Source organism: Phocoena sinus, chromosome X (genome assembly GCF_008692025.1).
Source record: "Phocoena sinus isolate mPhoSin1 chromosome X, mPhoSin1.pri, whole genome shotgun sequence".
NCBI classification, from domain to species: domain Eukaryota; kingdom Metazoa; phylum Chordata; class Mammalia; order Artiodactyla; family Phocoenidae; genus Phocoena; species Phocoena sinus.
This window is the reverse complement of record NC_045784.1, coordinates 42,529,290-42,544,571: the sequence shown is the minus strand read 5'-3', so window position 1 is coordinate 42,544,571 and position 15,282 is coordinate 42,529,290. Positions and strand designations below refer to the sequence as shown.

The 15,282-nt window shown below is 40.3% G+C and overlaps 1 protein-coding gene and 1 non-coding gene across 3 annotated transcripts in view; both read left to right on the top strand.

Moving 5' to 3' along the window:
* The window catches only part of SYN1 (synapsin I), a 43,858-nt gene that overhangs the window by 6,151 nt on the left and 22,425 nt on the right, over window positions 1-15,282 (top strand). For both annotated transcript variants that reach the window (XM_032619373.1, XM_032619372.1), the window contains exons 2-5: window positions 5,565-5,622; window positions 5,726-5,817; window positions 7,730-7,886; window positions 8,058-8,147. In XM_032619373.1, coding sequence (XP_032475264.1) covers window positions 5,565-5,622; window positions 5,726-5,817; window positions 7,730-7,886; window positions 8,058-8,147 — 397 coding nt within the window. The remainder of the gene's footprint in view (window positions 1-5,564; window positions 5,623-5,725; window positions 5,818-7,729; window positions 7,887-8,057; window positions 8,148-15,282) is intronic.
* On the top strand, window positions 8,433-8,539 carry LOC116748209. Its single transcript, XR_004348220.1, has one exon. It is a non-coding gene; the product is annotated as a U6 spliceosomal RNA (small nuclear RNA).

The window sequence follows — 15,282 nt, the reverse complement described above, 5'->3', positions numbered from 1 at the left end:
GTGGATGCTATCTGGTGGGTGTTAACACACAATACAAAGATCTTCAATCCTCACTCTGTTTCATCTCCACTCCCGTACATCCACCCACATTTCGGTGTCCCAGACCTCCTTTTCCTGATCTTCCAATATTGTTCATTCAAGGCCTCTGTCTAATCAGCCAAGCCATTTACCACTGCCCATCAGTGAATATGTATTCGAATCTTGGGTCACTTCTCTTTCCCCACAAAATAGATGACCAGGTGCACAGCCCAGAGCTCTGCCCATTGGGAGCTTTGCCACTGTTTTTCAAGACCACTCTGAGTGGGGCTATAGCATCGTCACTGTCCATTTTTGGCTTCCACCCATGTACCAAGCCAACCCATTTGTGAACCAAGCTTAGGCTTTTTCTTCCTTCATCTGCTGGTTGTAAGGTGTTGCCTTAGTGAGCTGAGGGAGGCACTAACACAACAGTGTGGATGACACGGGCATCCGGGTTACTTGCTCAGGCAGCTTGCATGGTCCTGCTGGGGTCGATCCTGGCTCCTGGGCCCATCTGACTTCATTACTTGGTGGGCCTGGCAGGACCCAGCTCATAATAGGCACCAGGATACGTGGGTCCTTGGCACCCCACGGTCAAGCATTCTGTCTCTCTCAGGGCCCAGTACTACACCAGGATTTGTTTCTCAAAAGCTGTGTAATTCTCTGCTGCAGATGGCATGGCCTTGCTCCAGAACACCAGGGGCCTCCCACTCAGGCATCCCATAAGCTCCACACTGCATTTTCCCCACTATCCAGTATTGTAGGATATGCCAGATCATATGCCCTGAGTGGCAAGACTGCTCACACCACAGCCTGGACCTGCTCAGGGCTGGCAGCCTTACGTGTTACCTGAAATATGGATCGGAACAGCATTTCCAGGTGTGGAATACGCTGCCTCCAGTACCTAAAGAGACCTCTCCTCTGGACCTGAAGAGGCCTTCCTCATGGTGGAAGGTGCAAGATGCAATGCTTTGCACGATTATTTGGAGGGGCTGTCCTGGCATAACTTGGCCCACTGAATCCCTAAAAATCGCACTAATGTGGCAGGACCCTGAGTCTTTTCAGGGTTTATCTCCCACCCTCTGAAGTGCATGTGTCTTATCAAGGCAATGTGCTAACCATCTCCTGCTCATCTTGGCCAATCAATATGATGTAATCGATATAGTAGTCCAGTGTGATATTCTCTGGGATGTAGAGGTGGTCCATGTCCTCTTGGACTATATGATGACATAGGGTGAGAAAGATAACATAGCCCTATGGCAAGACCATCAGTATATATTGTGGTCAGTCCCATATGAGTGTGAAATGTCTCTGATCCTCTCTTCTGATCAGGATAGAAAAGCAGTCATTCACTAAATCAGTGCCCACCTGCTGTACCTGAGATCCTTTAATTTGCTCCAGCAATGACAGCATGACCAGTACAGCAGCTTCAATCAAGGCTACCACTTGGTTGAGCTCGCAGTAGTCTACATTCTTTAGGATCCATCCAGCCTCCTCAGGGCCCAAACTGGTTAATTCAGTGGAGATATGATGGGACTAACACCCCTGCATCCTTTAGCTCTTTCAGAGGAGCACTAATTTCCACCATCACCCCTAGGATAGATACAATATTGTCTTTGATTTACAGTTTTGATCAGGGGAGGCGGGTATAATTTCCGAGGCATCCATTTGAACTTCCCCACTACCATAGCTCTGCCCCGGCAGGCCAAGGAACTCGTGTAGGGGTTCTGAAAACTACAGATATGTCCATTCCAATTATGTATTTGTGAGCTGGGGAAAGTGACCACTAGGTGGACCTGTGGACCCAACGTACCCACTATGAGCAGGACCTGGACCAGGACTTCATTTATGACCTTATGTCCACTGTGCTTCTCAACATGGCTGGTGCCACTCTCACCAACGTATTCCTCACTTTGTAAGTCGGGTATATCCTCTGGGCCCTCCCATAGAATAGAGTCAGCTGGTTGGTTTTCCAGACTTAAGTAGTGTATCTACTCTAACACATCTGCTCCTCTGAGCCCTTTGATCCTTTCCTCCACAATCTGCCATGGAAGTCTGGTATTTCTGCTTCACTTGGTGTGGGCCACTGTTTTTTCCAAGCTACCACAAGTCATCCAAAATTGTATCAGCAACGTTTCCTGGAGTCGTTGCCATGGTTTTAAGTTCTGTGTCCTGGGAGAGTGCTCCAAGTTCATGCTTCACTCCCTTGGTCCATTGTCCTCAGCATCCAGTCTCAGGCATGCTTTCCCAGCTCCTGCTGATACATGTTAGCCAGATTCTTCAGTTTCTGTGTATCATTCCTTTCCTTCCTTTGCAAGCTTAGAACCTCTCCAGTCAGGTTGTGCTAGGATTTGACCCTGGTTATTGATCTGGTTGCCGAGAGGGGAAGGGAAGTTGATTCTGAAAGGGGTAAGAATTGTTTTATAAGACACATGCTTCGTTCGAGGCCTCTGCATTGTTTTCAAGCAAAGGGAAGTTTCTGTATTCTAACAAAGAATGGGCTACTCCAGCAGACCCAGTGGGTTCAGGTGAATCTGTAAGTTCAAGGTGTTACACGCATCTTCCCAGATATCCCCATCACAATCTCAGGGCTCCACTCCTGTCCTTTTAGGGCCCTGAGCATGGCATAGGAGATGTACTGGGCCTGAGAATTCAACCTTCTCTGAAGTTCGACTACACTTACAGTTAAGTCCTAAGTCTGATCTTCTCCTCTGTCTGCCCTCTGGTTGCAGAAGATTGGGGTTTCCTTAAGTACAGCCAAGGAGGGGCTTCCCTGGTGGCGCAGTGGTTGAGAGTCCGTCTGCCGATGCAGGGGACACGGGTTCGTGCCCCGGTCCGGGAGGATCCCACGTGCCGCGGAGCGGCTGGGCCTGTGAGCCATGGCCGCTGAGCCTGCGCGTCCGGAGCCTGTGCTCTGCAACGGGAGAGGCCCCAACAGTGAGAGGCCCGCGTACCGCCAAAAAAAAAAAAAAAAAAAAAAAAGTACAGCCAAGGAGGTCTTCTGCCTTTTACATTTTGCTTTGAATTGGTGATTATTCACACTGAGCATGTCATATCTTTCTTCAGCTAATCAAGGGTGTTTAGCGAATAGTCACCCAAGTCTGGTTACCATTTCCCTCACACCTCTCTAGTACCAGGAATATTTCACCAGCTAGTGCATTCCCTTCCACTAGAATCTCATTACAGTCCACCATCAGTTAAAGTTACTTCTGCTTCAAAACCCCATAGGCCTGCACTATAATTCTCCCACTCAGGAGAATCAACTCCACACTGCATCTTTTCTCACTACAGACATCTCCAGTATCATAGGGTTTGCCAGATCATATGGTTCAAGTGGCATCCTGCTTGCACCACAGCGCAGACATGTCACAGGGCGCTTTGTGTTGCTACAGCACGTCAGGGACTATTGTGCTCCACCCCCACAAATGATGCTTCGTTATTGCCTGCTGGCTGCTGGGTGGCCTGGCTCCAGAAAGGCAGTAGAGTCTTCTTTGTAGTTTGACTTCTCTGGCCCACTGTTTTAGGTTGGGGTCTCTGAAAACAGATTTTGAGACAGAGAATTGCACGCACAGGCTTATCGAGGAGTGCCTTTGGAATCAGCACCTGTAAGGAGGGCAAGGTTGAGCAGAGGGAGAAGTGGGTCCCCAATGCGGTTGCATCCAAGGCCTCAGCTGATCCTAAGGGGGAGCTCTAGAGCTAGGATGGTCCTTCAGAGTCAGCCTATATTGAGGCAAAGAGGCTGGCCTTTGTACTCACTCACAGACCAGATATCAGCCATGGGCTGCCAGTAGGTAAGTATAACCTTGGCCAAGGAAGTTCCCTGTGACAGAAGACAATTCCCAAGGGGACACAGCTGTGATCTTTCAACAGCTGATATTCAGGGTGCATTGGCCCTGAAGAGGAGATCTGAGCAGAACACCACAGTATCCACTACATTTATGGTCAAAAAAGTTAAAAAAGTTTTTTTAAAAAGTGATATATATCATGTATATATACCACAGTATCCACTACATATATGGTCAAAAAGTGATATATATATATATATATATATATATATATATATATATATATATATATCACTTTTATTTATTTATTTATTTGTTTTTCCATTCATCTAATTTTTTTAAAAAAATTTTTTATTGGAGTATAGTTGATTTACAATGTTGTGTTCGTTTCAGGTGTACAGCAAAGTGAGTCAGTTATACATATACATATATCCACTCTTTTTTAGATTCTTTTCCCATATAGGTCATTACAGAGTACTGAGTAGCGTTCCTTGTGCAATACAGTAGGTCCTTACTAGTTATCTATTTTATATATAGTAGCGTGTCTATGTCAATCCCAAATTCCGAATTTATCCCTCCCCCCTTTCCGCCTGGTAACTATAAGTTTGTTTTCTACATCTGTGAGTCTATTTCTGTTTTGTAAATAAGTTCATTTGTACTATTTTTTTTAGATTCCACATATAAGTGATATCACATGATCATCATCATTTTCTAAATGAAAAATGCACAGGTCTAAGAGATTCTCTTCCAACATCTGTGAGGGGACAGTGTCAGTGATGGAGTAGGGGGTAGGAGGGAAGAGGGAGAGAGAGGAGAAAATAGCTGTGCTTGGGGTCTTAGGGGTATGTCAGTGAAATCACTAGGGCCGGTTGTGCTGTGTATATCAGAGATCCTGATTGTGTGCATGTAGGCAATCCCAGGAGTGGCTCCTCCCCTCAGCCTTCTTCTACGGGAAACCTGATTGGGGATGAGCTTCTGTCTGTGGAGAAGTCTGTCAGGAAGGAATCCTGGGCCTGGGAGAGAAGCCCATATGGGAATGGGCCCTGGGACAGTGACTTAGCAGTTCGTGATGTATCTACTGCTGTTCCTACGCCTCTCCAATCCTGTGGCTTCCCCTCATCCTCAGCTGCATTCCTCCTCACCCTCATCATGGCTGACTCTGGCTTCTGTAGAACCCCCACCAGCCTGCACCCCTCAATCTGCTCCTCCTTTTCTAATGCAGCTGCCCACTCATGGCTGCTGTGTCCCTCTCAGTGCACAACCACACGTGGTGAATGTGTTCTTCCTTGGGAAAGGGCTAGAGAGCAGAGAGATGCTTCAGGCCACACAAGCAGACATAGGTGCTGACACATACCTGGGCACACTCCATATATATATACCCCCTAAGGTTCTTTACCATTTACAAACCTCCGTGCAATTTCAAAGTATGTTACACTTTACAAAGCACTCCTTGTTTTGCAAAGCTTTTCAGATAGCAGTGTGACAAGCAGACCATACTTTGGGAAATGCCTGCTCTCTGTGTTTTAAGAACTTGTTTTATAGTTTGCAATCTCCTTTGACATTTACATACCTCCACAAGGATTACAACAGACTTCATTGTTCACAAAGAACTGTTAGGTTTTTCAAAGTGTTTCAACAATTATAAATCACATTATAGTTTCTCTAGTGGCACTGGAGGGGCAAAGGGGTCAAAGGACCAGCCTGGGTTTCGTCTTCCTGAGATTGGAGCATTGACGGATGTGCTCTGCTTTTCCTTTTCAGGGCGAAATACTTCAAAGGGAAAAAGATCCATGGAGAAATTGACATTAAAGTAGAACAGGTTAGTTGGGGCAGGTGGACATGGGGGTCAACTGTCCAGACTGCAAACTGAGTGGTCTTTTTTGTGTGATGTGAGTGAATCCCTGATTTTTTTTCCTTCCCAGGCTGAATTCTCTGATCTCAACCTCGTGGCTCATGCCAATGGTGGATTCTCTGTGGACATGGAAGTTCTTCGGAATGGGGTGAAGGTTGTGCGGTGAGTGTAAATAGGTTACCTTGGTATTATGGGGGAGGCATAAGGGCTCCCTTAGAGCTGAGGGAGAGTCCCCACCTCCCCTCCCATCCTTCTGTGAGCAAGAACTTAGGCACATTGCAATAGCCAACCTAAGTATCCATCAACAGATGCATGGCTAAAGAAGTGATACACACACACACACACACACACACACACACACACACACACACAATGGGATGTTATTCAGCCATGAGAAAGAAGGAAATCCTGCCATTTGTGACAACATGGATGGATCTTGAGGACATTATGCTAAGTGAGATAAATCAGACAGAGAAAGAGGAATACTGTATGCTATCACTTATATGTGGAATCTGAAAGAGCCAAACTAATAGAGACAGAGAGTAGAAAGGTGATTGCCAGAGGCTGGGGGGTGGGGTGGAAGAATAGGAGAGATGTTGTTTAAGAGTACAAACTTGCAACTGGTAGATAAATAAATCCTAGAGATCTAATCCACGGTACGGTGGATACAGACAACAATATTGTATCATAATCAGCAAACCTGCTAAAAGACCAGATCTTAATTATTGCCACCATGAAAAAAGAAATAATTATGTGACATGGTAGAGGTACTAACTAATGCTACAATGGCAATCATATTATAATATATAAATGTATCAAATCAACATGTTATACACCTTAAACTTATAGAATAATTGACATATAACGTGCCAATTATATTCCAATTTTTAGAAAAAGAACTTAGGCACAGAATGTAAGGAGATAGTTTCTCTTGTGGAGAAGAGCCAAGGATCCCAGAAGACCACAAGCCAAACTTTTCAGTTATTGGATTGGCCAAAAAGTTCGTTCGTGTTCTTCCATAACATCTTACAGAAAAATCCAAACGAACTTTTTGGCCAACCAAATATTAATTCAACAAACATTTCTTGAGCATCTACTGCATGCCAGGTGCTGCTCTCAGCATTTTACATTCAACAAATATTTATCCAGTATCTACTGTGTGCCAGGAGCTGTTGTACATACTGAGGTCCTGGCAGTGAACAAAACAGACCCCAAAAAAGACAAAATAAAAACCCTCTGCTTGGGGCTTCCCTGTTGGCGCAGTGGTTGAGAGTCTGCCTGCCGATGCAGGGGACACGGGTTCGTGCCCCAGTCTGGGAAGATCCCACATGCCGCGGAGCGGCTGGGCCCGTGAGCCATGGCCGCTGAGCCTGCGCGTCCGGAGCCTGTGCTCCGCAACGGGAGAGGCCGCAACAGTGAGAGGACCGCGTACCGCAAAAAAAACAAACAAAAAAACCCCCAAAAAACAAAAAAAACCACCCTCTGCTCTCGTGAAGCTTACATTCTACTGTGGGATACACACAATAAACAAATAAAGAAGGAAATGTCAAAGTGCTCGGAAAAAATATCAGCAAAGGGATATAGGGGATTGGTGAAGGGATTGGGGAAGGGTCTGCAGTTTGGTTGGGGGTAGACCAGTAGTGTGAGAGACATTTGAGGAAAGACTTGAAGGAGGTGGAGGAGTGGGGCATGTAGAAATCTAGGGAGGAAGCGTTTCAGGCAGAGGGAATAGCCCATGTAGAGGCCCTGAGGCTGGAATTTATTCTGGGCAGCATCCTTCGTGGACAGAAGTAGTCTGAGAGATTGTGACTGGGAGCCGTGAGAGCTGAGCAGGCAAGTTGCAAGCTCACCTTGGTGAGGAGAGGAGCAGGCAGGAAAGGCTTAAGAGGGCCATCAGATGAAGAAAGGGTAGGAAGGGCACATGTGGTGGAGGGAACAGCTTGTGTATGTGGCTGAGGTGAGAAACCACTGTGTAGTTTCTAGGAGCTGTGGAGATTTCAAGACTTGACCTTTATTCTAAAGGTGGTGGGGAGCTTCTGGGAGGACCATCTACACTCTACCCTTGCCACCCCAGGTCTCTGAAACCAGACTTCGTGCTGATCCGCCAGCATGCCTTCAGCATGGCACGGAATGGAGACTACCGCAGTTTGGTCATTGGGCTGCAGTATGCCGGAATCCCCAGCGTTAACTCTTTGCATTCTGTCTACAACTTCTGTGACAAGCCCTGGGTGGTAAGTGACAGAAGGGTGCTACTGGCAGAGAGAACAGCTCATACATGCATGCGGGAGCTTGAAACCACTGTGATCTGGGGGAACGGAGGAAGTTTGGAAGCTTGGAGTCCCAGCTTGGAGACTCCCTCCAGGTAAAGGGACTTGCTGACCCGTGTCTCCTGCCTCTCATAGTTCGCTCAGATGGTTCGACTGCACAAGAAACTGGGGACAGAGGAATTCCCTCTAATCGATCAGACCTTCTACCCCAATCACAAAGAGATGGTGAGTCTGGGGAAAGGGAGTGAGCTGGAGGGAAAAGCATCATGCCTATTGCAATAGTATGGCCAATGGCTGTATTACCAGTGGTATGCTATCAGAGAGTGCAGCCGGCACATGCACATGGAGGGTGACGTTGCTTCATGATACGGTTTATTACTACCAGGAATTTACTGTGTAGTTACAAGTGTGATTAAATCATTGATCCTGTTATAGTATCTATTCTCACCAGTATTAAAAAACTGATTTCTAATGTAAATTAACAGAATTAATGTAATGATTCAGATTATGGTGCTCACTTCGGCAGCACATATACTAAAATTGGAACAATACAGAGAAGATCAGCATGGCCCCTGCGCAAGGATGACACGCAAATTCGTGAAGCGTTCCATAATTCTAAGATCCCACATGCCTCACGGCCAAAATACCAAAACGTAAAACAGAAGCAATATTGTAACAAATTCAATAAAGACAAAAAAAATGATGCACATCAGATTATGTTACATATACAAATCAAGTCATTGTTACTAACGTTACCAAATATTCCTCCTGATAGAAATGTTAATAGTGTTTCAAATTAGGATTGCCAATAAAAATTATCAGTAGCAATGTTAAAAATTAGATTGTATACAAATAGAAAATTGGATTGTTGGCTACTTTTACCACAAATATAATCACTAATATTATAAATTATAACCAGTATTACAAATTACTGTTATTGATAAAAAATTGTGAGTGCCAATGTTATGAATTATAGTTCCTAATAGAATTTGAGTAATTATTACTAGTATCATTGAAGATTATAACTATTATTACAAATTATTATCAATATTATAAATTATGCTCTAATATAAATTATAAGTCCCTGTTTTGAATTATATTATACTTAATAATAAAAATTGTATTACCATTACTAATATCATCAAATATTACAACTAAGATTACAGTTTATTACAGTGTTACAAATTAAGGTCATCAATATAAATGATTAGTGCCTATGTTGTGAAGTAAGTTATAATTACTAAAAGAAATTAAACTATTAGTACAAACATTGTAAAGTACTGTTACAAATTACTGCCAATGTTACAAATTAAGATCACTAATATAAATTATGAGTACCTATGTTTTGAGCTATCCTACAGTTACTAACAGAAATCATTATTAATATGGTTAACATCCAATTGATATCATAAATAATTACTAATACTAAAGTTATGTTTACTAGTATAAGTTATGAGTACCACAGTTATGAATCAGGTTTTAGTTACAAATAGAAATTGGAAAAAAAAAAGAAATTGAATCACCATTACCAACGCCATCAAGTTTTATAACTAATTTGACAAGGTTTTTACAATGTTACAAATTATGTTTACTTATATAAATAAACATCACCAGTTTTATGAATTAAATTACAATTAAATATCAATATTGACCCAGCTTTAGCAACTTAAATAAACATTGGTACTAATATTAAAAATTCTTACAAGTATTACAAATTATGGTCACTGATATAAGTCAACAGTACTATGAATTAAGTTTACTAATAGATGAAGATCAAATCATTAGTTCTTAGGAAACCAAGTTTGCTTATCATTATTATTATTTTACATTCACTGACAGACAGTATAGCTGACTATGGTTAAGAACATGGACACTGTAGTCAGAATTTCTGTATTGTAATCCTAGCTCCACAACTTATTAGCTTCCGAACATAAGAAATGTTAGTTAAATGCTCTGTGCCTCAGTTTTCCCATCTGTAAAATATGGCTAATAATAGTTCCTGCCTTACAGAGTTAATGTGAGAATTAAATTATTTAATGAACATAAAGTGGTTACAACAGTGCATCTGACATTTATTAACTGCTACCTAAGTGTTGATGAAGTTCCCTTCTATTCTTTATTTGTTGAAGTGTTTTTATCATGGAAGGATGCTGGACTCTGTCAAATGCTTTTTCTATGTTTATTGATATGATACGGCTTTTTGTCCTTTATTCTATGAATATGGTGTATTACATTAATTGATTTTCATGCAAATTGAGTCACACTTGCATTCTTCAGCCAGATCCCACTTGGTCTGACATATAATCCTTTTTATATGCTATGGGATTCAGTTAGTATTTTGTTGAAAGTTATGGTATCAATAACCATAAGGGATATTGATCTGTAGTTTTCTTATGATGTCTTTGTCTGGTTTTGCTATCAGGGTGATAGTAACCTCATAGAATGAAATGGACAGTGTTCCCTCCTCTTCTATTTGTAAGAAGAGTTAATGAAAGATTAGTGTTTATTTTTAATTTTTAAATTTTTAAATTTTTTTATTTTTTTGCTGTGCCGTGCAGCATGTGGGATCTTAATTCCCTGACCAGGGATCAAACCCGCGCCCCCTGCAGTGGAAGCATGGAGTCTTAACCACTGGACCTCCAGGAAAGTCCCTAGTGTTAATTTTATTTTAAATGTTCGGCATACTTCACTGGTGAAGACATCTGGTCCTGGGTACTTCTTTGTAGGAAGTTCTTTTGTTTTTTTAAATACTAATTCAATCTCTTCACTTATTGTAGGTCTATTCAGATTTTCCATTTCTTCTTGAATTAGTTTTGGAAGTTTGTGTCTTCCTAGAAATTTGTCCATTTCAACTAGGTTTTCTAATTTGTTGGCATAGAATTGTTCATAGTGTTCTCTTATAATCCTTTTTATTTCTTTAAGGTCAGTAGTTATGTCTCTTTCATTCCTGATTTTAGTAATTAGTTTTCTCTTTTTTAAAATCTTAGTTTAAAAAATAAATAAATTAATTAATTAAATAAAATCTTAGTCTAAAAGTTTGCTTATTTTGTTGATCTTCTCAAAGAACCAACTTTTGGTTTCATTGATTTTCTCTATTGTTTTTCTATTCTCAACTTCATTTATTTCCACTCTAATCTTTATTACTTCTTTCCTTCTGCTTTCTCTGGTGTTTGTTTTTGTTTTTTGTATAGTTTCTTAAGTAGATTAGGTTATTGATTTGATATCTTTCTTATTTTTAAATGTAGATGTTTACAGCTAAAATTTCCCTATAAGCAATTTTTGTATGTTGTCTTCATTTTCATTCATCTCAAAGTACCTTCTAATTTTCATGGTGAGTTCTTTGACCCATTGGTTATTTAGGAGTGTGTTGTTTACTTTCCACATATTTGTGAATTTCCCAAATTTCCTTCTGTTATTGGTTTCTAATTTCATTCAGTTGTGGTCAGAGAACATACTTTGTATGTTTCAGCTCTTTTACATTATTGAGATTTGTTTTGTGGCTTAACATATAGTCTGTCCTCGAGAATGTTCTATGTACACTTGAGAAGAATATTTATGCTGCTGTTGTAGGATGGAATGTTCTATAGATGTCTGTTAGGTCTAGTTGGTTTATAGTGTTGTTTGGTTCTTCTCTTTCCTTGTTTATCCTCTGTCTAGTTGTTTTATCCATTATTTAAAGTGAAGTATTGAAATCTCCAACAATTATTGTTTTTTTTTTGGCTGCATTGGGTCTTTGTTGCTGTGCATGGGCTTTCTCTAGTTGCAGTGAGCGGGAGCTACTCTTCATTGTGGTGCGTGGGCTTCTCATTGCAGTGGCTTCTCTTGTTGCAGAACACGGGCTCTAGGCACACGGGCTTCAGTAGTTGCAGTGCATGTGCTTAGTAGTTGTGGCTCACGGGCTCTAGAGTGCAGGCTCAGTAGTCGTGGTGCACGAGCTTAGTTGCTCCATGGCACGTGGGATCTTCCTGGACCAGGGATTGAACCTGTGTCCCCTGTATTGGCAGGCAGATTCTTAACCACTGTGCCACCAGGGAAGTCCCAACAATTGTTATTGAACTGTCTATTTCTTCCCTTCAGTTCTGCCTGTTTTTTTTGTTTCATGTATTTGGGGCTTTGTTGTTAGCATATATGTTGACAATTGTTATATCTTCTTGATGAAATGACCCTTTTATCAGTATAAAATGTCCTTTTTTATCTCTAGTAAAAATTTTTGTTTTAAAGTCTATTTTATCTGATGTTAGTATAGCCATTCCAGCTTTCTTTGGGTTACTATTTGCATGGTAAATCTTTTTCCATTCATTTACCTTCAACTTATTTGTATCTTTGAATCTAAAGTGTGTCTCCTATAGACAGCATATAATTATGTCATGTTTTTCATCTATTTTGCCTATCTCTGCCTATTAATTGGAGTGTTTAATTAATTTACATTTAATGTAATTACTGATAAGGTAGAATTTATGCTTGTAATTTTGCTATTTGTTTTCTATATTTCTTATGCCTTTTGTGTTCCTGTATTCCTCCATTAATGCATACTTTTGTGTTAAATAGATATTTTCCTGTGTGCCATTTTAATTCTCTTGTTGTTTCTTTTTCCATGTTTTTTAAAAAATTATTTTCTTTGTAGTTTCCCTGGGGATTACAATTAACATTTTAATTTATACCACTCTCATTTTAATTAAAACCAATTTAATTTCAATAGTATTAAAAAAAACTTTGCCTTTTTATAGCTTTATTCCCTCACTCTGCCTTTGTGCTATTATTGTCATACAAATTACATCTTTACACATCATGTGTCCATGAATATAGACTTATAATTATTGCTTAATTCAGTTATCTTTTAAATCAGATAGGAGGAAAAAAGCATTACAAATAAAAAATGCATTCACACTGTCTTTTATATTTATCTATGTAGTTACCTTTACAGGTGCTCTTTATTTCTTCATGTGTATGTGAGTTACTGTTTAGTGTCATTTCATTTCAGCCTGAAGGATTCTCTTAGTATTTCTTGTAGGAGAAGTGTGCTAGTGACAAATTATCTAAGTTTTTGCTTATCTGTGAATGTCTTAACTTTTCCTTCATTTTTGAAATATAGTTTTGAAGGATATAGAATTCTTAGTTGACAGTCTTTTTCTTTCAGTGCTTTGAATAAGTTGTCCCACTGCCTTCTGGCTGCCAAGGTTTCTGATGAGAAATCAGCTGTCAGTCCTACTGAAGATCCTTTGTATGTGAAAAGTCACTTCTCTCTTACTACTTTCAAGATTCTCTCTTTGTCTTTCACTTTTATAGGTTTGTTTATGATGCGCCTAGATGTATATCTCTATGAGTTTATCCTATTTGAAGTTCAGTGAGCTTCTTGGATGTACAGATTAATCTTTTTCTTCAGATTTGGGAGGTTTTCAGCCATTATTCCTTCAAATATTCTTTATTTCACTTTTCTCTTTTCTCTCTCCTTTTAGGACTCCCAATATGTGTGCGTTGACATGCTTGTGGTATTTCACAGGCCCCTGAGGCTCCAGTCATTTTGGTTATTGTTTTCTTTCTGCTTCTCAGATTGGATAATCTCAGTCGGCCTATCTTCAAATTCACTGATTCTTTCCTCTGCCAGCTCAAATCTACTGTTGAGCCCCTGTAATGAATTTTTCATTTCAGTTATTGTGTTTTTCAATTCCAGAATTTCTATTATTTTATAATTTTTATCTCTTTATTGATAGTTTCTGTTTGTTAGAACACCATTCTTATACTTTCATTTTGTTCTTTAGACACGGTTTCCTTTAGTTCTTTGAAAATCTTCCAAGTAGTTGATTTATAGTCTATTAATTCCAACATCTGCACTTCCTCAGGGACAGTGTCTACTGACTGCTTTATTTTTCTGTGTTTGGGTCATACTTTATTGTTTCTTCACGTCTTATAAATTTTAGTTGAAAACTGAATATCTTAAATGATATAATGCGACAACTCTGGAAATCAGATTCCCCCTCCTCCCCAAGGTTTGCTTTTGTTGTTCTTTGGGGGGCTTTTTAGGGACTTTCTTGAACTAATTCTGTAAAGTCTATATTCTTTGTCATATATGGTCATTGAAGTCTCTGCTTTATTAGCTTAGTGGTCAACTAATGATTGGACAGATATTTCTTTAAACACTTGGATCTAGTAAGTCTCCCAGCCTTTGCTGATGAGCTCTGAGGGCATGTTGGGGCATGCCTTCAATGTTCAGGCAGGCTGTTTACAACTTTGCCTTAGCCTTTACTTCCTGCTTGTGCAGAGCCTCAAGGTCAGCCAGAGATCCTAGGCATGCACACAGCATTATGCATATTTATGGCTTTCTAGATTCCTAGGAATATGTCAGAACTTTTCAAAACCTCCTATATGAACAACTTATTACTCAGATTTTTCTGTTAAGTTTTGGTCAGCTTGTTGATTGTCTTAACTGTAATCATTGCCTCAAACAGCTGCTGTGTTAAAACAATTGCTGCTGATTATTTTTGAAGAGCACCCTCAAGAAAAACTGTTCACACCAGGTGAATTCTGAGTCAGGTCAAATAGACAAGTCCTGTGAATGGAGTTTTCTGGGGAAGTGCCATACAGGTCAAATAAAGATAGTTTCTGGGAATGGGGCTTTGGAGGAACTCCTACCCTGTTCTGCTTCCTCCATTGGCTGCTAGCCAGCCTGCTGTGTTTTCATCAGAATTGCAAGGGTGTTGATTTTAAAATCTGTTGTGGAAGTGGGAAGAAGAGAATGAGAACAAGAAAAGTTCAAATGCCACAAAACTTACTGTTCTTAGTGAGATTCAGCCTTTTTCTTCAATAAATGCTTCCTGAATTATTGTAAACCTCTGGTCAGTTTCCGGAGTTCTGATAAAGTTGATTGTGGCAATTTTTACCAATATTCTCATTGCTTTTATGGAGGAGAGGATTTTTATAGGCCCTTACTTGGCATTTCGGCCAACGTCACCTCCAGGCATATCTTGTTCTTTCACAACCCTAGGATAATAGTATTTCCAAGCCAGGATCTGGGAGCTAGATGTACTCATTGCTACTGGAATGTCCTTGCTTCTAGATCCTCTCATTGTGCAGAGCTTAGGAAATTTCCTTATATATATATGAAATATATACATATGAAATTTTATATATACATATATGTGAAATTATATGAAATGTGTTCATACTGATACTTTTTGGGGGGTTTTTTTGGCTACACCATACGGCTTGTGGGATCTTAGTTCCCCAACCAGGGATCAAACCTGGGCCCCCAGCAGTGAAAGCGCCAAGTCCTAACCACTGAACTGCCAGGGAATTCCCCTGATACTTTCTATTTTTATTTTAGAATTAAATTGTTTTATTTCTTTATAATAAATTTATCAAC